Here is a 24,109-nt window from a genome sequence, read left to right on the forward strand (position 1 = left end):
CTTTTTTTGTTGTTTTGGGGTTTTTTGGTTTTTGGGTGTTTTTTTTTCCCTCTCCTCTTCCACCAGTTATCTCTTTGTCACATACCTATATTTTACGCCTGGAAACCACATCTAAGTTTTAACCCCGATAACCTTATCTGCAGGGATAGTTTATCTCTAGGGTGTATTTATTAATCAGTCCATTTCTCAGGTTCTCTGACGAAGCAGCCATTGAAAGGAGGAATATATTTGCATTTTAGGGACAGGTAAATTGCGCTAGTGGAAACGGTTACGTCTCCTAAATGGCAGCTATTTCCTCTTTAGATTACGATCAGAAATCTCAGCTGTGCCACTCGACAGGGACCTCCGAAGCTGTAACACAGACGGAGCACACCACCAATTTCTCTCATGTCTGTTACCCTAAACAGAGAAGAGATCCCATTTCCCGAAACCGTGAAAATTGCCTCATGACTTTTTTTTTTTGCAGAAGGAAGATTTCTATTGTTTCCTTCAACAGAGCATGTTACCCCATTTAGTTCTGCGAAAAAAAGTGGGGGTGGGTTGAGGGGGAAGTATATAACGTAACAAAAGAAAAATGAAAAAAGAAGCACAACAAAAATCTCAATAGCTTTTTAATTTCTCTGGGCATGCAAAGAAAAGAATATCTGGCTCCAACTCTTTAATAGTTTTACTCACTGGAAAGATACGAAAGTATTTTCCCAGTAACTATTCTATGCACCTGAATATGATTATTATTAAGGTTGCTGCGGGTGGATGTATGGATGCTCATACAAGGTTCGGTTTAATTCTGTTTTTATTGCCGCTTCAGCCTCTAATTGGCTGGGTTTGGAGAGAGCTATGAGCGTGGCTGAACCCCCTCCGCAGCCGGTGCTTGAATAACGACAACACGACGAATCTCCGAGTGCAATAGCTAAACACAACTGATAATTACTGATCCCTAACAGCAAGGAAGGGCATAACGTCATTTTGTTTTAAAGTCAGAACGGTTTCCCCGACCGAAACGCAGCTCCCCGGGAGGGCTTCCCGTTCTCTCTGCGTTCTGGAGTTATCTGGGGCTCCCGGCCAGCCCGGTCCCAGAGGGAGGTGGGGTGTCCCTATTAACATTTATTGCGGGGCGCATCTGCCGGGGGGCGCGGGGCCGTTTCGGACCGGGACTGCGCGGGACAGCGGAGCTCCCCCCTCTTCCCGGTCGCCCGTGAGCCGCGGCGGGGGCCCCTAGGTATGGCGGCGGGGCCGGAGCCCCGGGGCCGGGGCGGCGCTGATTGGGCTGCGGGCGGCGGGGCCGCGTCAGCCCCCGCCCCGCGGCTCCGCCCGGCCCCGCCGCCGCAGTGACACTAATGAGCGAGTTCTTCCCACCGGTCTCCTGCCTGGAAGTGCTGACAGATCAAGGCAACAAATTTCAATTACAAGCCCTAATTTGTGTCCGCAGAGCGTTTGTTACCCATGTCAGTCCTGCCTGGCCCATCAGAAGGGGCAGAACGCGGAGGAGGAGGAGGGGGAGAGAAGAAGCGCATCTGCAGAAAGAAGTAGATTTTTTTTCCTCTAAAAAAAGCCAACCCAAATCGACTCTCCCCCCCCCCCCCCCCCAAAAAAAAAAAAAAGCAAAACAAAACAACAACTTGGCTGATAACTCGGATTTAAAAAGAAAGGCGAGGAAAAGCCCCAGCCCCTTGCCGGCGCGGTCGGGAGGACGGGCGGGCGGCCGGGTGCGGTGCCGGCGCCGGCGACCGCGGCGCGCCTGGATGCGCGGGCTGTAGGGGGGCGGGCATGGCCGACAAGCGGCGGTCCTCGCCCGGCACCACCATGAGCCTCAAGGCTCACGCCTTCTCCGTGGAGGCGCTCATCGGGGCCGAGAAGCAGCAGCCGCCGCCACCACCACCGCCGCGGCAGCCGAAGCGGAGGAAGCTGGGCGGCGAGGACGAGGCGGCGGAGGACGAAGGGGGAAGCGGCTGCTGCGCCAAGAGCTCCCCGGCTGCTGCCGGCAGCAGGACCTGCGGCGACATGGAGCTGGGCTGCTCCGTACGCGCCCCCGCCGGTGAGTGCCACCCCGCTCCCCGCCGCCGCGGGCGCCTGCTGTCCCGCTGCCGGGCTGGAGGCCCGTTCCCTCAGCTCACCGCCGGCTTCCCCGCTAGTCTATCCTGCCGCACGGCGTGAGCACCCCCTCCCCACCACCGGCGATGCCGGTTGAACTGCTGGCGCATCCCGGGGCCCCGGGGGAGGGAGCGGGCGGGTGCCGGCGGGTGGTCCATGCCGCAGCGCGGTGGAGCAACAGCTGGGGCTTGTTGCCGAGGAAGGGGAGAAGCGCTTCTACACTGCATATATGTATACGTTGTGCAACTGTGTGTGTATATATGTATGTATAGCTCATGTATGTATATGTGAGTCCGTAATTTACTGCATACGGGCGGGGGTGCATCTCCAGCTGCGGGGCAGAAGGCCGCGGCCGCCAGCGGTCACACTAATCGCTCCCCAACGAAATGCGCTGCCGGCCTCGCACCACCGCTTCGGCACGGCCCGGGACGGCGGTGTGCCCGGAACGGCCCGGCGGAGCGCTGGGGTCTGCTTGCCGCTGTGCTCCCTCGTTGGGGAGCCCCTCTCGCCCCCCGGCTGTCCCGGCGCGGCCGCCCTGTACGTGGGTAGCCCCCAGTCCCGCTTCGCAAGGCCGCGGCCCAGGCCCGGGGTCGGCGCAGCCCGTTTCCTGGGAGCGGTGGCGGGTCGGCGGGGTACGGCTGGTATTGAGGAAGCCCCCCGGTAGGGAGGTCCGCGCTGCCCCTGCCTCTCTCGCTTCCTCCGCTGTCTCCGCAGGCGGCTGCGAGGAGGGCTTCCCAGCGGCCTCCCCACCCGCCTCCCCCGGCGGCTCCCCGAAGGGCTCGAGGCCCGGATCGCCGCTGGCCGCACCGCAGGCGCCGCGGGTGGACCTGCAGGGCGCCGAGCTCTGGAAGCGCTTCCACGAGATCGGCACCGAGATGATCATCACCAAGGCGGGAAGGTAACGGGCACCCGCGGGAGTTCTCCCGGGGCGGGCAGGCACATGGGAGCGTGCAGAAACCCGGGGGACCCTCCAGATTTAGGAGGTGGTAATGTTAAACGGGCACCGGGGGCATTCGGCGTTCCTGGTTTCATGTTCGTTTGGGCGAGCTCTGGGAGCGCGGCGTTCTCCTGAGGGGAAACTTTTCCCCTTCCCAATGGATACACATGGTAAAAACCTGGGCAGCATAAAAGTATCTGAACTTATTAGAAATTACAAAAACATATTTTATTGAATCCATATGCTGCTCTCTGCGTTCTCAGAGAGGCTTTATTAATGATTGAAACGCAGTCTTAAACAGCACAAAGCAACATTTGTCTTATGAGAGTCCAGTCGGGGAATTTCTGTTTTATCTTACAGGTGCACTGAAATAGCAGCGAGAACTAGTTACCCGCAGTCGGCTTTGACACCCCCCCCCCCCCCCACTTTGTTTAGAAATGACGGAGATGGGTTTTTTCTTCCCAGTAACGACTTTTAATTTATATGTGTATTTTTTATCTTCTTTTATTTTTTTCCCTAGAGCAGCAGCAAATAATAAACTGGAATGGTTTTCAAGGTTTATAAAATACAGAGAAATACCTTTCATTAGCTTGCAGTTAGCTCATAACTAGGACATTTCTTGGATTTTCTTTTTTTTTGGCTTCAGGAATTTACTTTCCTGAAAAAAGCCATGCCGAACGTCAGCTAAGAAGCCCATTTTGATGTCGAACCTACTGCATCAGTTAATTCCTCCGTTTTCCCTGCAGAAAATCTAAACCTTGAACGTTTGTTGTTGGTTGTTTTTTTTCTTTCCTTTTCTTTTAAGAAATTACCTCGTAGATTCGTTTCTGCTTTCAATAAAGAAGTTTTACTATACCTTTCAAAGACAGAGTAGCTCTTGCACTTCACCTTTAGTAAGTTGCAGACAGGAAGTCCTGTCTCAATAAAGACCATATTGTTGGGTTGCAGCATGGCACGCTGCCTTTTATAACTGCATCCTTGCAAGGCTAGAATCATATCACCGTAGGTTTGGCTTTCTCTTTTGCTGCTCTAGAAATGATAACACCTCTTGCAGCTGCCACTTGAAACTTCAGTGGCAGTTTGCATTTCTGTAACTATTGTTTGCCTGGGTGGAGATGGTATTTGCGCATCTCCAGAAATAGATTTTTAAGCAATATCTCAAACTGGCTTTAAATGAGCATACTGCTAAAGTCAAGTCTCAAACCCAAGTGATTTACTGTCTAACAATAAAGTTGAAATGATGTGGTAATAGCTGTACTCCCAAAGCGTATCCCAAACATACGAAGCATTGTTCGAGTAAATGCACTTTAGAAATCTGTTTTGACATATCGAATGGGCCATTTCATGGCCATGTAACTATAATCGTCCAAAAGGACTCTCTAGGCTAAAAGGAAGAACGAGAAAAATCCCACCAAGCGGTTACTTTTCCTAAACAACCAGTCCCGAGTCTGTTTCATATTAAAAATGACCTCTCTCTTTCCATGTTCAGGCGGATGTTTCCCGCAATGAGAGTGAAGATCTCAGGTTTAGACCCACATCAGCAATATTACATTGCTATGGATATTGTGCCAGTGGATAACAAAAGATACAGGTACGGTGAGTTTAAGGCAAAACCCATACCATGCAAGCCATAGGGAGCTTGGCTGTTGAAGACAGCATTAACACTATATAAATTAGCAAAGGTCATGTTTAATTCTCCTTCAGATTCTTATTTTCATCCCAGGGAATTAAAATAAAAAATAAAATCTTACAAAGTATGCGAAGCCAACTAAAATTTCTCTTACAGCTCTTTATATGCTTAACTGATGTTGTGTGTGTACTATGGGCAGATGCTCAGGTTTTGGCTTTCAGAGAATACAGCTATGGTGCGGTCAGGAAATGTTTTCATTTTTTATTCCTCATCACGCCAGTGGGAGTTATTTTTAGTTAACAAATAAATACAAAAAGGCACATTTATCTAGCACTAAACAACATTAATAACGTTAATGGGAATTATGTCTGATTTAATGACATACAAGTTTTCTTCCTCATGTTTCAAATTGGCTATATAATTTAATTTAAAAGCTGGTTATCACTCCTATGTTTTGGTTGCTTAGATTCACAAAGGGTGATACTTCTAATTACTGTATTTTAAAGAATTAATGGCATTATTGTCTGGAGGATAATGTGAGGAGCAAACGTATTTGTTCTTCAAATATTTAAGAGCAGGAATTATGTGCTGAAACTCTCACTGTTTTGAAGGCAATCATGTTTCAACTCTGCTGCAGCCACTGGACCTGTAGAAATGTTTGCAGGAATGGGCCCGCAGCAGTTATTGGATTGAGTTGTGGATTTTTGGTAGGTCTCGAGTTGAGGATGCAGTCCCACGCTCCATAGGAGCCAAGAAAAGCCTGGCCAAGTAGTTCAGTGGAGGCAGAATCAGGTCCTCACAAATTGCTGGTTTGATTGTTTCAACCCTATACTTAGTATAATGTAGGGAAAACCGCTGTGGATTTAACTGCAGAACGAGGAATATAACAGACTAAGACTTAAAGGTTGGTTCTGCAGGAATGCTGCCTTCTTTCCTAAGCAAACACTGCTTGATGGTTTTTATGTGTCCTTACCTCATTGACCACAATTTTGTCCTTTTCTCCTGTTGTATATAAGATATTTCTTAGGACCATTTTAGATGTTGTGGCTTTCGGCAAGGTGCAGATACCAGTGCTGATAATGTCTGGTGCATACAGTTAAAGGAGGCACTCTGACTGCACTGTGGAGAAAAAATGTTTTTTCCTTTAGAACAGCGCAGTGCAGCTCTAACGAGAGCCCTCCTGTAGCTTTGTGTTGTACATGTGTGTTTCCTTAGTAATCTAAAGATGTAATTCCTAGAAGGTCTGAGCAATTCCTTAATTCTCAGAAAAAGCAAGGTAATTATCCCAAATTGAATAAAAATGTTAACATTAACAATTAAAACCAGGTATACTGAATATGAGTTCTTTAAACCTCACTAGATTTAAAATACAGTCATGCTGAGCTGCGCTGTCTGCTTAGTATGGTACGTGGTGCCCAGATAACTGAAGTAACTGAACACTAGCTGTATGAAAGGCAGTAATATTTCAGTGGCAAACTTAAACTTCTCTAATCATGATTAGTTCCACAGCTTTACTCTTCCCACTAAATATTGATGCTTTATGTGTTTTACTTGTTGCCAATTTTCGCTTTTTGCTGCGCAATCTGTTGGGTTTTTTAAATATTTTTTGGTTTTTACTGCTGAATGTAACTTCAGCTTTGTAACTTCAGCTGTTGATGTGGCTTCACAGACTGTCTTGCAGATCTTTAAAGTTGAAAGGTACAACAGCAGTCACATGGAGCCTGGTCTTCAGCTGTCATAATGGATAGCAAAACTGTGTGGAAATGAAGAAAATTACATGTAGATTTCTAGCAAAATTGGAACCTGTAAATATTTGGAAGCTTAAACTGTGGCGCTTTAGCTGTCGGGCTAATGCTCAAAATATTTTATATATATCTATGACATTATTTACTTCTGTAGGGAATACATGTATTTTGTATAGACCACAAATATAAAATAAATGAAAAATGTTACATCAGTTGACTGTGTGACCTTGGGTTGTGAATTTGTCTCCAGGAGAGAATTTCACCACTATTCCACATCTTAGTTTTACAGGTCGATATAAATTGTACAGAGTGATGCATGTATTGGATCATTTTGTTTTCATTTCCAATGATGTTGTTAGTCTTTTTCTAGTAAGGAACTGAATTATACGAACATATGATCTGATAAAGTCGGTCTTTTTTTTATTAAAAAATACAGCTGAAGTACTGAAATTTTACTGTACTTGAAAAAAATACCTTGAAGTTTTCAGTTAGTGCTTTTTAAATTGCCCTGTTAAGTATCTGCCTTCAAAATAAGTTTTCTACTGAAGCAGGCACTATTTTTATTAGAAAATGAGTTTGTCAGCGTTGACCTAGCAAATGAAATATGGGCTGTGTTTTTTTCATTTTTAAGCCTTTCTGCAGTACTATTTGAGACAATTAATATGGTCTTGCAGAAACAGCAAGAGCATAGTTTGACATAGTTTCATTATTTTTTTCAATCATAATATTCTTTTGCTTCAATAGCTTTATTTATAGACTCTTCTATTAGACTCAACATGTTAAATCTCCCAAATATAGAATTACTACTCTTAGTTGATAAATGAAAGACTGGAGTCTTTGCTGTTTGCTGATGATGCCTATTCAGAGCACAGCTGTAGCAGTCAGTGAACTGACACCAGCTTAGAGCTCAGTGTGGATGATAGTGTTAAGACTGTTACTGTTATTAAAAAAACTAAGGACCGATCAGAGCATGGGTTTTAGCCTTACTTTTGCAGATACCAGAACTATGTCTTGAAACTACAAAAACCCCCAAATTTATTGTTCTTTCGTGTTTTATTAATTGCTGGGTTCTTGCTGTATGAATAGGCCCTAAATTATTAATATGGAATGGGTCTGCTAAATTGTTTTGAGATTTGGGGTTACAGGTATTTGTTTTCTTTTTATAGGTATGTTTATCATAGCTCCAAGTGGATGGTGGCTGGTAATGCTGACTCCCCAGTACCCCCTCGTGTTTATATTCACCCTGATTCACCTGCCTCCGGGGAGACGTGGATGAGACAAGTGATTAGCTTTGACAAACTGAAGCTTACCAATAATGAGCTGGATGATCAAGGGCATGTGAGTACTTTCTCTTCTGCAGTATTATATGTAGGCGCATTGCTCAGCCCTGACTCTGACATACAGCTACAGGGTGCCAGAAATAAGCTTGACTTTTCAAAGCTGTTTTGGAACTTTACCATCCAGATCTAAAATCTGCTTACTTTCTGCTCTGATAATTAACTGCTTATTAGAGCCTGCTGTTTTACTCCCCCCTCAGAAACAGAACTCCTTCTGCAAAGTAAGAGTTTACAAGGGTAAATTGCCTAATAGGAAGGGGCAGAATTGCTCTCATGTTTTCCCACCGAGCGTGTTAGTTGCGACTTCTGCTTCAAGCAAAAAGGATGCTTAAATTCACAAGTGGCTAGAAGAAACATTAATAGTGTGTAATAACTTCACGTGAATAAAAATACACTTAACTATTTTCTTAACCTAAACATTTGTGTGAAATCCCATGAGGTGTTAATAATTGCAGTCAAAAACGAACAACATGGGAGCTGGGTTCGCTCTGATAATGATTTATTACATACCTTATGAAGCAAGACCCTTTCACAGCTGAGGCTCATTACTTTGGAAAAAACTGGCGAAGATGTATGCAGTATGAGTGTTCTGTTTGCAAGTTCTAAATTGTTTAGTTATGACATTATCTAATGTGACAAAATGTGTTATGTTAATATTTCCTTTTCTGTTCAAAACTGTTGAAACATGACAGATGTAAGCCAGTATCTTTCCAGCAATCCCCAGAATAGTTTTACTCAACACCTTAGGAAATAATTAAAAAATGAGAATTGTTTTTAGTCAGACTGAAGTCTTTAATTTTGCAAAATCCTGTAATAAAGGGCAAATGTTTGCCTCCTTTTAGAAGGAGAAACAAATTCCAAGTGGTAGAGTTTTAAGACGTTGGAGGCAAGTTTTGAGACAGGATGTGGATTCCATTGTCCTTAGCGTAGCCTGATTTAACCAGGATACTTTCCCCTTTGTGGAAAGGAGTGAAAAATAAACATACCTGGCACAGAGCACAGAGATACTACATCCATTTTTCAGTGTAGTTGTAATTCTGTGACATTAAGCCATGTATTTTGTCAATATGTAGTCCAAGTTTGAGATATTTTTTTCTCCTTCGCTTGTATTTGCAAAGGATATTAACATGAGACTCCGGTCAAGTTGTGCAGGAGCTACAACTTTTAAGTTACAGCAGCAGGAATAGAGGAGACTGGCTGAACTGAGCTAACAAATGAGATAACGGGGATAAGAAGTCTCTCTTTTGTGTAATACTGTTCACAGTTTTATTGTGTTCTTCCTTGAAAAAAACATGGGGGTATTCACATACCTTAAGTTCGTTTTTCTTTAGGCTTGTAAGAAAGCCATTTTATACAATTTCTTTCCAGAATTACAGTTACGGGGTCTTACTTGGCAGCATCTGTTCAGCTTAAGGTTAGCACACGTAGTTCCCTTAGTTTCTCCAGAATTCATTTATTTGCGACTCTTCGTGGGTGGGAGTTGCTTTCTCTGAGTCCTGAGTCTATTGTAAGGGCTTTAAAAAGTGAAGCAGATGCAAATGGGTAAAATGTCACTTTTCCAACATAGACCAGGCCAGCTGGTTTTTGTATTCATTGCAGAGGGACGATATGTGGCTACTGCGGTCCACCCATGCACTTGCAGTCCCAAACTGCTCTGTGATAAAATTTCAGCTATGTAGAGAATGGTATTGCTGTGTTTTTTCCATCCCAGATCTTAGCTTTGTTTTCATTCTGAACTGAAACCTGTGTAGTGTACACAGCACACCATTATTTAATAATGTGGGGGGATATAAATTTTCTGGCCTTTAGTTAAGTGTTTCGATTTGGAAACTAGTGATGCTAAGCCCTAGTACAGTGATTTGAGACACATTGAACTGATTCAGAGCTACAGCAGTGCCCCTCTTCCCCAGAATGGAAATTTAAGTATTAAAAGGACAAAAGAAGGAGGACTGTAAAATAATTTCATATTTCTCAGATCTTGGAAATTGCAAACATGTCATTCAAAATTACCAGAAAAGGCAAAAGCAGAAAACAGAAAAGTGTCTCTTCCAATGGGTACATTTTTTCTTTTAAAGCTATGGTAGTGTGGAATGCTGTATTGAAAGAGCTATGTAGCCTCTGAATGCCTCTAGCAATAATGGAAAATGAATAATCATATTTTGCGATGAATATAAAGAAACCCAATTGTTTCTCATGAGCAGGAAGGAACCATTTTTCTCAAGAGGGTACCAGGGAAGGGATGAGGGATTAGAAGAGCAAGGGGTCAAGGCTGTACCTCGAATATTAGCTTTTACATCAAGTATTCTGACTCTCCCACCCTGTATGGGTGATGGAGTGTATTTTAGGTTATTAGGAAGTTGGTTTTGTTATCTTCTTCCGCTTAGGCAGAGCGGCTCAGATAAACCTCGGTGGGGTCTCTGCACTTTGCCGTCACTCCTCCAGTAGGGCTTTAGCTGTTCTTGGGGTGTGCTTTCTGTTCTGTCTGGTTCTGGGGCTTTAATCCATGTTGAAATTGTTCCTTTATTCTTCCTGTGCTCCTCAAACATGATAGGTTTTGCAGAATTTTTGTGTTAAAATCCCAGGGCTAGGTTTTGATCTTGCAGGCACTGAGGTAAGGAGCTCACAGAGAGCTCCACGGGAGCCCTTTTACCTGTTCGATGATTCGGTTCCTGAGTACTAACTTTCAGAATCGGTGAGAGAAGCGACCCATGTTCATGGGAATGGGGACAGTATTTGCAAATAGACATTAAGGTAGTATTTCTGTGCAGTGTTTATACTGTGATAGTAGTTCATGGCAGCCAGCTCCCCTTGCGTTGCATTGCCCTGGGATTAGCTTCTGGTGAAAGGAGATCAGTCATCTCCAAGATGACTTTTTTCGCTGCTTGAATGCTTTCTGGGCTCCTTGCTGCCTGCTGCTATTTTCATCAGTATTTTGAGTGGGAGTTTGTGACGATGTAATTTTAGAGAGCTGTTCTGCAGAGAGATTTTTGAAGTACATCTGCACGTAGGACACTCTCTGATACATGGGTTCCACTTGCAGGCTGAGGAGATTAAGCAAATTTTGTAAGGATATGTTTTCCTTGTGTGTGTTTGATCTCAAAAAGGAGTCTCAGGGTGAATTCCCTGCTTTGGAAAGATTGTGTGCTTATGAAGGCATTAAGACACATACTGTAGCATTTATGTCATTCATTTGAGTTGTGATGGTGAGGAAAAGTAAACCTGCATTTTGCAGTTGACACTGAGGAGTGAATGCTGTGGTCACTTTTTGTGAATGCCTCTCATTCCCCTCTCATCTGTGGAGTAAGTGCTGCATTATAAAAGCTGTCTTTCCCTCCAGCTGGTTAGAGCTGGCTGATTCTTCTGTTTCGATGCAGTTTTTAATCCGAATTTCAGCAGAGAGGAAAAGTCAGTATTTTTGATGCTCTTTTCCATGCTTTCCAACTAAGTATTTTTTGATGCAATAGAACATCTTTTAACTTTTAGTGAAAATGAGTCTGTTAGCCTGTTAATTGTTCCTTGGTGGTTGGGTATGGTTTTTTTTTTTCCCATTTGAAAGTGGGGTGAGGCTGGAAGAAGAGGCGGACTGTTACTCTGCCCAGACTTGGGTCCAAGTAGAGAGCTTTGCTTACAGTCAATGGGTAGTTATATGTTTTTGTCACAATGAAAAGCTGGGAAACATCAGCATTTGCACTTGCAGTTTTTGTCTTTTATGAAGAGGGAATCTGTGCTTCTTAGCCCTACACGCTCCCCTAACTGCAGAAAGCAGGAATGCATGGGCTTTGCAGGGAGAGTAAAGAAGGATTTTGGGCAAAACCAGCACTGAGGTGAAGATCAGACTGGTGGTGGGGAGGTGACTTTGTGGTCCATGAGCTGCTGTGGGATTGGCATTTCCCCCATGAAAGAGTACTGGGCTCTTGCTTGTTCTGGCTGTGATGGCAGTGCTACAGCAGTGCCCAAGCTCAGGGTGAGCTCTGAGGTCTCATCACAGCAGCACCTCTGAAAAGCCATGGTTTGAAAGTGATCCCACCTCTGTGTGTCTGCAGGTACTTTGGCCGCCTTTGCTCTGTCAGGCTGTTGCCTTGCTCTGCTGGCCTACCTGTGCCTTTCATTGAGTAATGATGCTGTGGTCAAAGTGCTGTGATCAAAGTGTAATTTTACCTTTGGCAGGAGAGGTTTATTCCCCAACAAATGTTTTGGTCTTTTCCTGTTAGGGATTTGTAGAGAGAGGCAGGTTTTTCAACTGTGAGTTGAAGCTAATTCCAGTTAATGTTTTGTGGGACCTGTTGGGGGTTTTCTTTTGTTGGCTTCTAAGGGTAAAGGGGGAAAATTGCTGCTTCTGCAAATAAACTGTTCAATCCCATTTGTGCTGTGAAATGAGCAAGCACTACAGAATGAAAAGCCATGATCTCCTTTTCCTTAGCTTTTTCTTCGCATAGCTTTAGGTGATGCTTAGAGTAATAGAACTAAACAGTTTTGGGAGAGGGTGTTGCAGCTCCCTCTCCTTTTATGTCCTATCTTCATAGTGTTGCTTTTTAATTCACCAGGGCTCTACGGTTATGTATTACTTATTTAGAATTCAGAGTCCTAATAGTTAACAAAGGTATTATTCTACAGGATGTGGTACAACATCAAGAAGCAAAAAACTCTTGCTATGGATCTGCTAATCATCTAGTGGTGTGTCAGTGCAAGAAATTTCAGTGTAGCACAGAGCCAAACCAGGTTGCTCTTAGGAGATGAAAAGGATCAGTTTAGCTGTAATAGCCACCCAGATAAGGACTGGGAGGTGTTCATGTCTGTGCTGCTGTGACTTCACTTGTTCTGATACATGAGCAGAGTTGCTTGGGTTATCATTGTGTACAGTTAAGTCCGCTGTGCAGGGAACTGATAGTTTGCACCGCAGAGCTGATGAGGTGACATAATCTGTCTGGGAGCAGAACATGGCACGCTCAGTGGCAGCCAGGCAAATGGCAAGGCACAGAACAGAGGTGAGTTTGGACAGTGGAACAGAGTTTTCCTTGATCACTTTTCCTCCTGTTACACCAGTATATCCCCTGGTATCACTGGGTGTTCACAGGAAAACAGTGTCAGGAATGTGCTGTCCTCTCTGCATTTTCATTTTGTAGATCTTTGCCAGCAGAGAAGTGTTGTAAAAGGGAATACACATTCGCATGATAAAAATCTTGCTCTGTGCAAGATTTCAGAAACTGGGAAAAGGCTTCATATGAGAACATCCGTAGGGCACTCCCTGAGCAAATTAATTGGAGCCTGTGATGTCATTGTCAAAACCTTACTTACAGGTTAATAAACCCTGTGATTATACAGGAACTTGGCTTACCCATACTGGGGTCATGTCACCTGGCCAGCACCAGCTGTATTAAACTAGCCAAACTCTAGTTTATTCAAATGGACGTAATGTCCTCTATGTCATTTGGATGAATGAACTTTCACAGTGTCTGGCATAGGGGCTCTGTCGAGTGCCTGAGTATATGCACATTCTGAGGCTACTACTCAAGGAGCAGGAAATTAAAAAGCTTCTCCTGAATGTTGATTAGTGGTTCCACAGGCCAGTAGCCATAGACTATTTATTTATCAAGTTACTAATTTCTCAGGCCTTCCAACAATAATAGTTGAGCTTCCAATTATTATTTTTCCTTGAAGTCTTCTATTTTAGTAGTGGTTAGCTGAAGTGGAGTAAAACAGAGGAAACATTCTGTATTTTAAATCTCATCTAAAATTTCGGAGCAACACCAAGAGGTATTTTTGTGTATAATTTTATATACTGTGAGTTCATTTATAGTTTATTCTTAATTGAGTTTATGTATGCCTGGAAGAGTTTGTGTATTGATACTCATTGCCTGTATTATAAATCTAGGGTTATTAACACTTTAGAGTTTTGGATTTAAGTATTATTTTACTCTAAGCTTCTGTGGCTTCAGCGTGTGAGAGTTTCAGCTTGTGTTCAAAACAGGGGACATTTCCAGGATATCTCTTTGGTATATCAAGAAAAAAAAAATGCTTCAAGCACATCCTGAAGGTTCCAAAACCATAAAGCAAATGCTGCTGCTGTTAATCCTGTTAAATCAAATCCAGGCTCCAGTGGAAAACAGTGACAAAACTTTACTAATTCCAGTGGGATCAGGACTTCACTCCTGATTTTTTTTTTTTTTTTTTCCTTTTGAGCCAGTCTCGATTGAGCCAGTCCCTGAATTTGGACCTCTTGAGTCGTAATTTTTAAATGCTTAGAGTTGGCAATAACATGAACGCACAGGGATTAGACTACTGTAATAAGAACCTTCATAGGTTAAAGAAAACATCTGATTTCCAGTAAGTGGCATGGTAAACACATACCATAACCTGTTCCAAAAAGCTATTAGTCCTGAAACAGCAGGGTTTCCTTTCTAATAAGTGTTATCTCTTTTCTTTAATGACCACATAGATTATCCTACACTCTATGCATAAGTATCAGCCTCGTGTCCATGTCATCCGAAAAGACTGTGGAGATGATCTGTCGCCCGTCAAGCCTGTCCCTTCAGGAGAAGGGGTGAAAGCCTTCTCCTTTCCAGAGACAGTTTTCACTACTGTCACAGCATACCAAAATCAACAGGTAACTTTGACTTTCTGCTTAACACTTTATAGGCTTTTCAGAGTAGACCAAGGAAGTAAGAGGTAAAAAGTGAGAGATTCTCACTTTTAATGTGAGATGCTCACCGAGTAAAAGAAAAGTGGATACTTTTATTATACCACCTATTAAAAAGCATTGCCTAAACACTTTTTGTGCTAGAAGTAGCTTTCACTAGTAGTATCGTAGCAGTGCCTGGAGGCTATAGCTGAGACTTTAGGCCATGTGGGCTAGATGCTGCATTAGAAAAGCCATTCTTGTTATGGGGATTGCACAGTCTAATACATACACATAGTTCATAGTGTCTCAATTATAAATACAACATTGAAACACAAGGTGAAGAGCAGTCTAATTTTCAGAGGTGTTTTTTGTACCTTTAAGTGTGGATACATATCTGGATACAATTTTTAAAGCACCTTTGCTCCTGACTCCAGTGATTTCAAAACTCCCAGGAGCTTAACAAAAAAGCTGAGGTCTAAAGAAAGTTGCAGTCAGCATTTTTTGTTAATTGCAGTTTATCTCTGTTCACAGAGATTCTAAGTCAAAAGTAAAATACAGGTTGTATCACTCCAGTCTTTGTCCCTTATTAGCTCTTGTTTAAGTACTAACATACGTAGTGACACCTTAGTTAGTTAGCATTGTGACATCTTATTAATTCCATGGAAGTAATTGCAGATCTATTTTAGGAAATATGCTGTCTTTACAAGGAGAACAGAGACATGTAAATACTGAAGTATAATTATTTGACACCTATCCCATTTATTTAATTAAATTACAAGTGTTGTGGGGGGGGGTGTGCTGTTTTTTTTTGTGGAGGATAATAGCCTAGAGATAATCTCTTTCAGATTTCCATCTTGACCTGTACAGAAATAAAAGTTAATATAATTTTATTGCAGCTAAGCAGTGTACTATCTTATGTGAAGAAAGACATTTGCTAGAAGATCTCAACTATTCCAGCCTGCCATTCGGTAGCATTAAATACTTAGTTTCTCTGGGGATTTGCAGAAACAATGATGGGAAGGCTGGCCCTTATTCTGCTGTGTTTCAGGACAACCATCTTAAACCATGCAAATGTCAAGGTGCTTCTATTCCACTGCCAGCTTAATTCTGTCAGGAAAGTAATTTTGTGTATTATGTAGATGAATTTGCAGGTAATGATATCTCTACTCATCTTCACAGATAACTCGTCTGAAGATTGATAGGAATCCGTTTGCCAAAGGCTTTAGAGATTCGGGACGTAACAGGTAGGTGCTGGGGAAAGAGGTGGCCTTGTTACTGCTGGCACAGTTGGTTTGTGAAGGCTGGTTGAGGGGAGCACCTGTGTTTACAGGCAGATCTGTCTGAGGGCTTAGACTCCTTGAGGAAGTGCTTAGGCTTCCCAGTAACGTTCTCTGTGGTGGGCTCCTGCTCCTACTCCTCTGACCATCTAGGTCAAGAAGGGGTTGGCACTCAGCTTGACTCATGTACTCAAGTTTCCTTTTGGTGGTAGCGGCAGCATCCTGTGAAGGCTGCAAATGAAATTAATACATACTCAGCTCTGTGATTTCAGGCTGCTTCTGAAATCTCCTCTTTCTCCTGGCTGGAGAGAGAAACTGCAGATACCAGTGTCAAACTGTAAGCCCAGATTCCCTTGCTTGTAAGTGGCATTTAGAATGGATGAATGGCTTGTTGTTTTCCCTTCAAGGGGAAGAAAGCAAGTTCTGTCATGCAGTAACCTTATGTTCAGTACACTTGTCTAGAAGCTAGGACACCTGTGTTCAAGTATCTCCTTAGACTAAGGAGTTTTAAATCCACTTCCTAGGTGAATGCCTTTCCTACGAGGCTATAGCTGGCCTTGAAATAAGCCTGGTTTCCACCTCTTCTATTGCAGTTGGACTGATTAATTGCTTGCTCTCTCTTGATTCATGAATCTTCCAATAGCAATGGGAATCTGAGTGTGCAAAGTGGAGACTTGGGTCTAGTCCCTGCTGGCAGCACTGATGAGCTATTTTATCCAAAGCCTGTTTAATGCAAAATACATAAGCTTGTTATGAATTGTATGCTAAATCATTTCAGCTAAAAAAAGCAGCATTTAATTGTTGTACTTACTATACATCAGTTCCAGTGACCACATCATGTTTAGTGTCTACAGCTGCTATATTTATGACCTAGCTTTGCAGAGAAGGGAGCTGGTAGGAATGTTCAGAGAGTATCTTTTGGTAGCTGCTTTAATGATCTTCTCTTTTAGCAGAGACTGCAGCATTAAAGCCTGTTTTGTGCTTCCACCCTAGTTACATAAATGCTGAAACTAGACAGCAAATCAGAGTAGTTTTTTAGAGGATGAACAGTTATAGAAGGGGTGGGGTAGTTATAAAGATTTACAAGAATTCACTGTAAGTATCTTTTCAGATTGCACTCTGCATTTGCTGCTCCCTAGCAAGGATATCCAGAGAGGGTTTTTTGTTTGTCTGCTAGGAATAAGTTTGGTTTGGGCATTAGAAAAAAAGCAGGATATTTTAATTGAGAGACAATGGATTAGATGACCAGTCCTGTAGGAAGGGACAGCCTCTGTTACACTAAAAGCATTAAGACCTCATCTAAAGCCAGTTCTGAAATATTTTACAAACACACTGGTTATGGAAGTGACTCTGCAAACTCTTCTCTGTTGCAAACTGGCGTTGGGTTACTGCAGCCAGTATTGCTGTTTTATTTGATAGTCTCTGTGGTACTAAATAAGCGTGTTTGGGAATGCAGCCCAGAGTTCTAATTGTTGAGCAGAATTAATTTTTAAATTTAAATTACAGGTTTTACTTGTTTCATTTTTATTTTACTCTATTACAAAATACTGAAATTAAATGCTAAGATTCCATTTTCTTCATTGTTCTAGCTGGTATATTTATTACTGAGGCATTGTAGTCAGCAACAAAACTGGAAAAACAGTGCTGTGGTACCATTATATCCAACTTTTTAATGTTGCTTTAATTATGGCAGATACCTTACTCAGCACTGCTGCATGCGCTAATTCTGTTTAACTAAAAATATTCCCTTTCAGATCATTCCTGTTCAGTCCCACAGGCTATTTTACAGAAATCAGTAGCTTCACCTTTTAAAAGCATTCCCCGTGCATTTGCAAAGTGCAACAGAATTTATGTGCTGAGAATAGTTTCATTCTTCAGTTAGGCCTTAAGTTTGACCCTATAAAAACTTTTACTCGGGAAAGGACCAGAAATTTTCCCTTTAAATACTTCAGGAAAAACATAACTGTTTTCTTAAATAAACTTGGCCGTTTGATAGCATAAATTAGGGTGGTGATAAAATGTGGAAATTGTTCGAAGGCATCTTGTATAAATTATCGCCTTGGCTACACTCCTCCAGGAGGTAGCTTTTATCTCCACTTTAACTAGAAATGAAAATTCACCATTACTGCTGAAAATGAAGGCTATCTTTTTAGTCCAGGTTCAGCTAATAAATACTTTATAAATGTTTCCTGACATACATTTGTGATCCTGCTGGAAATGCAGTGGGTAAGAAGGAGTATCAGAAGAACATGTTGGTAGTTTCAGGTCGGACTATTTGCATAATTCGAGTTTACAGAGTGCTGCTGCTCAAAGGGAAGCACTTGTATTTGGTGTGTGCCTGATGCTGACACTTAACAAGCCTTTGGGCCCCAGGAGCCAAAAATAACAGCAAAATTATACCTCTGAGGTGCATTATTCATAAAATTATGTCAGAAAACAAACGAGCCTTTACCTTCAGGAAATAGAAATCCTTCTAAATACTGTCTGCCATGACTGTCTGCCCAGTTGTTTCTGTTTCTTCACAATGCTTTTGAAAGAAAATGACAGAAAATTTTTAATTTCCAAAGGCACATAGTAATCAAGTCACAACACAGTTTTATACATGTTCATAGCAAAAAGCTGAACACCCATGCTTGTAAGTGTGATTTTTCCCACTCATTGGTAAAACTGAGAATCCTGTTTTAATAGAAGTTGTTAGTGGATCACATTTGTTCCAGGCAGAAACAGGAGATCGTCCCTCTGGCAGTTAGAGCAGTTGCTCTTAAGGAAATGTCATACTAGGAAAACATCTAACATCATTTTAGCCAAGTCTCCCTGCTCAAACAACCCTCCCCAAAAGGCAAAAGCTGTTGAAATAGAGAGCCAGACTTGAGGAATTGTAAAACTCTTTGCCTGCTGCCAGCCCAGCAGCTGCAGATCACAGTGATCTCATGGATAAGGATGTAAGGCTCTTTTTTAAAAATCAAAATAATCTTCAAAATAATCCTGAAATGGTACCAGTGTTTCTGAGGTAAAGTATCCAGAGACACATGACATAATACAGTTTGCTTTCATGATGCCATCATGTTTTTATTCTAAATAGAATGGGACTGGAAGCTTTGGTAGAGTCTTATGCGTTCTGGAGACCTTCACTGAGAACACTGACCTTTGAAGATATACCTGGGATACCCAAACAAGGTAACTGTCTTTTTCATATTCTTTTAAAACAAAAAAACATTAAGATAAAGCTTTGCCCATTATGCTATACAAAACTCTAGGTAATTGTGTCTCTTGCAGAGAAAAAGCAGTCAACCAACCCCAGTGCAGGCCATCACCTCTCATGAGTTATTTTAAGGTAGAAAACTAATGCTAACTTACCAGCTGAGGCAATAAAAATACTACGTTTTAAAGATAAATCAATCACTTGTGAAGGAGAGCTCCAGTTATTTAATGATGGAATAACCTATTCCTTAGTGTTATGCTGTGGCTAGATACACAAAGTAAAGTTTATTTATAGATCACTTCTATTGTACACATTCAAACTCCAATGTAGGAATTACTTGTGTGTTTAAGAGAAAAGAAAGAATGAGAGAAGAAATATCCTCTTAAGTAATAGTAGCAAATAGGAGCAAGCTTAATTGAGTTTCTTTCTTGGAAGGCTTTCTTGATTCTTAAAGACCTAAAAATTGTTCAGTAAAGTCCAAACAAACTTTAGCTGCATCCTAGAGCTTGAAAAATTGGACCTCCTTCCATTTTGCTTTTTCCTGCTCCCCAGTTTGTAACCTCTTGGTTTCCACTTTCACCATCATAGAGGTAGTGCTGTGCAAGAAGCCTGTTCAGACAGACAGATATGTCTCTGAACTCTTTTCTCAATTCCTTTATTTCCAAAGTACCCCAACGCATATAGAAAACCTCTTGGCCTTTGCCCAACTAAATCAGACACATTATTCCTGGTTCTTCACATTTTCTACTATCAGATTTACAAACATCCTACCTGCTTTCTTGATAATATATTGCAAAGTCGCTAAATATCTTCACAGCAAAAATCTAGAAAATACAGTAATACACAGAAATTGCTGTTGTCAACTTCTCCTTAGCCCACTCCTTTGAGAAATCTTCAGCATCAGTGCTTGATGTGGGCAATTACAAAATTTTTGTGCCAAGACATAGATACATTGGATGAAGGTTGGCAGGATTTTGGGCAGAGCATGGGGGTGAGATGATCCTCATAAAAAAGGCCTGTAGTGAGAAGTCAGCATCAGACCTGAAATACCTTGTCAGACTAAAATGCAACTCCCTATGAAGTTAACCCATCTAGGAGACAGACCAGCTGTACTGCCCTCTTTGTATGTAGCAACACTATTTGAGAGTAGAGGAACTGCTGCCATGAACTTCCTGCTTCCATTTCTGCTGTCGCCTGACATTAAGGAGCTTGTTGAAGTTGCTGTTGATGTTCAGAGGATGTGAAATCTTTAGTCACCTATATCTTGGACAGTAGGGTGGTTTAGAGAATTGCTGAAAGATCCCATTAGAAATTTGTCCTGGTTGTTGGTGCTGGAAGTGGCCATTTTCAGGTAGTAGAGGCACTGACATAGATCAGAAGAATAATAAGTATGCCTTACACCAGTATTTCTGTAAGGTGGCAGTGTCTTATGGTGCTTTGAGCTTGTGGTGTCCTGTCAACAGAACAGAGGCAGAGTTCACTTATGATGTATTTCACTTTTTATTAGCTCAGCTGTCACGAAAACCTGCTAACAGTGTGTGTCTCTTTGCAGCATCAGAGATTTTGATTGTTTGATTGTTAACGTGGTTCACAAAGTGGAGAGTCTTCCTTGTTAAGTGCCTTCTGCCTCAGAGACTGTGAAAAGCCCAAATTAGTTTTCTGTGCTCTTTTTTTGGGAGATGAAATATCTAAGAAAAGGAAGTATTTCTTGTAGTTGGTAGTCTTTCAGTCGTGAGAAAAGGCTTCACCTGTAGCAAACAGTGTGTTTTCAGGAGCATTCAGCACTGGTATTTGTTATATTCTGATATCAAGTTCTGATATCAGTAAATGAACAGCTTGCAAACAGCTTGCTGCAAACCTTAATCTTCACCTACCTGTTCAAGAAACGAAGCAGCTGTGCACAGTACTCAGCCTATGCTTTTCCTGGAGTTGTTCTGAAGTTTTGTTCTCAAGTATTTTTCATCTGAAGTTGGAAGTTTTTTTGTTCTGAAGTTCTACTCCGAAGTTGTGAACTTTCCTGAAGCTGTTGAACTGTGGGAGCCTGAGCTAAGGATCCTCTTCCTTAGCTGGTGCTCTGACAGTGATAGTGCCTGAAACGCACTCCAGGGTGTAGCATGGGCATAAGCAACACAAGTCTTCATCTTGAAGAAGGCTACCTGGGGTGTGATACTCAACTTGGCTACATCTTAACTGCCATACCATTCTCTTCCAGTGTCAATGAGTAATTAATATTTTGGGCAGAAGCTCTCAGTATTGAGCAGTGGTTGCAAAAGCATAACTTCTGTCCTCTTTCTTGGCCAGGTTGTTTCTTTAAAAATACACATGTGCCATGCACCCTATCCCCTCTCACCCCCCATGTGTGTACAATATTTTTTGAATGAATGTGAGTCATGTTTCATGTCAAGGGTTGTTATAGAAGGCAAAGGTCTTGTTCTGTCACCTAGGAAGTGAACCTTTCCCAACATGCTTCTTACTCTGTAATGTTCTTTTCCAGGAAATGCAGGTTCCTCTACTTTGCTCCAGGGATCTGGCACTGGAGTGCCATCTACCCACCCTCACCTTTTGCCGGGTTCCCCTTGCTCATCTCCAGCCTTCCACCTCAGTCCCAACACTAGCCAGCTCTGTAGCCTTGCTCCAGCTGACTACACAGCTTGTGCCCGGTCAGGCTTGACCCTGAACAGATACAGCACTTCTTTGGCTGAAACTTACAACAGGCTCACAAATCAAACCAGTGAGACATTTGCACCCCCAAGGACTCCCTCCTATGTTGGTGTGTCAAGTAGCACAACTGTGAATATGTCTATGAGTGGCAATGACGGGGATGCATTCAGCTGCCCGCAGACTGGCTTATCTATGCAGATTTCAGGGATGTCTCCACAGCTCCAGTACATCATGCCATCCCCATCCAGCAATGCCTTTACCACTAATCAAACCCACCAAGGCTCCTACAACACATTTAGACTGCACAGTCCCTGTGCGCTCTATGGATATAACTTTTCCACATCCCCTAAACTGGCTGCCAGTCCTGAGAAAATTGTTTCTTCCCAAGGAAGTTTCTTGGGGTCCTCACCAAGTGGAACCATGACGGATCGGCAGATGTTGCCCCCTGTGGAAGGAGTGCACTTACTTAGCAGTGGGGGGCAGCAGAATTTCTTTGACTCTAGGACCCTAGGAAGCTTAACGCTCTCGTCTTCTCAAGTGTCTGCACATATGGTTTGATGAAACCTTTAAGTAAAAGTACAGTATGTTGGTATCTACAATATATTTCTTTCGCAATATGAAAGGACACTCGGTGTAGCTTGTAAAGTGTGTGTATATATATAATATGAGAGGAAGTTTCACTGAATTTTTGACTTGCTTGTGGCCAGATTATTCTCCTATTTTGTGTTACACAGAATTTTCTGTGGCGTAGACTGCTTTAGTTTTCTGGTATAATACCCTTAGTTGTATAACACGTTGGGACATATGCAACAAATTAAGTAAGACTTCCTCCCCTTTCCCCCTCCTCTGTTCTAACCCCTTTAAAGAATGAAATAACACTTGGAGTATTAAACAACACAGACAAGCCCACTTACACTTCCTAGAGTACTAGTGAGTTTCTTTTAAAACATTGACACGATAAGCTGATGCACCAAAGGCATTTTACAAGTTTCTTCTCTGTTACAAGGGATATGAAGGGTATTTGGACTTTTAAGTGTTAAGAATCAAACATCCAGCCTAAAATAGAAGTTTAGCTAATGGATTATTTACAAAGTAAACAGAAAGATTAGCTTGCCTTCTCATGATACACTGTTTTCAGCTTTTCAATGGCACATCATTCTTGCTAGGATTTTCTTTCAGCATTAGCCTACACTTATGATTAGGTATTTGAAGATAAATAATGCGTATTCAGATAGTGGTGAACGGAGTAATTTAAACCGACAGCAGAAGAAGAGGCATTCCTTAGTACAGAATGAACTTCGGTGTGCTTAATTTTTGTCAAAGGAAGGGCTTGATGCATTTTTTTTCCTGCATAAATATTGCCTATAAGACATTTACTGGACAGTAGGATAATCTAATGTATCTTTGGTTTTGTATTTTTACTTTTTTTAAAGGAAAATGCAGGTTTGCTTGGGGGGGGGGGAAGGCAAGGAGGATGAGAAGTTTCATTATTGATTTTACCCATCTCTGTGTGTGTTGTGTTTGGTTTTGTTTGGTTTTTTTGTGTTTGGTTTTGTTTTTTGTTTTGTTTTTTTTTAATAAAGGCAAAAAGTCCTCCACCCCCAATAGCTCATAAATACACTGCCTGTACCAATTAGGCAGATGATCTTCTTTTCTGGCAAGTGTTTCTGGAAGCAGAACTTTGTGGCAGCTGCCGCCCTGCTATTCTGTTTCATAGTAAGTTTTTGCCCTGGAATTGGAAAGGTTCACTTCCCAGTGGCGCTTGTGAGAACAGAGATCTTGACCTGCTCCTGACCAGGCTTCTCCAGAGTGACAAAGACATGGGTAGACACTTGTCATGGTGAAATTTCTGCCCTCATCTGCACCTGCACAGCCCTGGTGTGTATCATCCTGCTGCAAAAGCTGCCTCTCAGCTACCCTCCTGTCAGAGCTGAAACATGGAGGTTGTGAAGCAGATTTTCATGCTTGAGAGAACAGGTCATCTTCAACAGTGTGCTAAGTCTCCTTTATGTTGTGCAGGTGATGTAAAGGCATTATAAAGTGGGTACAAATGTAGTTGAAAATTCTTCCCAGGTCAGCATTGAAGGAGAATAAGGCCTTTCATATTTTATGTCTTTCTCTGTTAGATTTTTCTTTTTTTCTTTTTGGTGAAGGTGGATTATGTTTCTCAAGAGTTCCTATGTCTTTTCTGGCAAACAGTGGTCTCAACCACTCCCACTTCAAGAAAGACTCATTGCAGCTAATATTTCTTCAGTGGGAAGGAGATAATGAATGCAGAAACAGTCCTCTCGCTATCTTCTTTTAGTATTTGGGAACAATAGAGAAACCACAGCGTACTTGAAGCCTGTGCCAGGAGAAGGCTTTATTTCTATAAGTTACATTTTTGTTTATGTTAAAGAAGACACGTAGGAAGTTCTTATTCAAAGCTAGAAAGACAGGAGGATGCAATTGATATGTGGGTTTGCTTCTTTGCTGTCTCAAAGTGACCTTGGGCAATTCACTCAGCCTCTCAGTATCTAACTTTTTTCTTTTGTAAAATGTGATAATAGCACTTCTCTGCCTCACAGGAAAGGGTGACAGTACATTGAAGATGGAGATCATCTTTACAGC

At 42.2% G+C, this 24,109-nt stretch overlaps 1 protein-coding gene across 2 annotated transcripts; it reads left to right on the plus strand.

Annotated features, from left to right (window-relative positions):
* Positions 1-1,374: 1,374 nt before the first annotated feature.
* Positions 1,375-23,023, plus strand: TBX18 (T-box transcription factor 18). 2 transcript variants are annotated; one of them, XM_061460353.1, is made up of 8 exons: positions 1,375-2,035; positions 2,806-2,989; positions 4,518-4,619; positions 7,570-7,741; positions 14,177-14,344; positions 15,539-15,603; positions 18,719-18,813; positions 21,333-23,023. In XM_061460353.1, exons 1-8 carry the CDS (start codon positions 1,768-1,770, stop codon positions 22,055-22,057), a joined length of 1,779 nt encoding a protein of 592 aa, XP_061316337.1. In that variant the 5' UTR covers positions 1,375-1,767; the 3' UTR covers positions 22,058-23,023. The 2 variants fall into 2 exon arrangements, with proteins under 2 accessions (XP_061316337.1, XP_061316336.1); XM_061460352.1 differs by lacking the exon at positions 1,375-2,035 and having other exon boundaries at positions 2,230-2,989.
* The last annotated feature ends 1,086 nt before the right edge of the window (positions 23,024-24,109 follow it).

Source organism: Pezoporus flaviventris, unplaced genomic scaffold (genome assembly GCF_033815535.1).
Source record: "Pezoporus flaviventris isolate CSIRO_AGI_PZ_B2104156 unplaced genomic scaffold, CSIRO_AGI_Pfla_v1 ptg000031l, whole genome shotgun sequence".
In the NCBI taxonomy this organism is placed as follows: domain Eukaryota; kingdom Metazoa; phylum Chordata; class Aves; order Psittaciformes; family Psittacidae; genus Pezoporus; species Pezoporus flaviventris.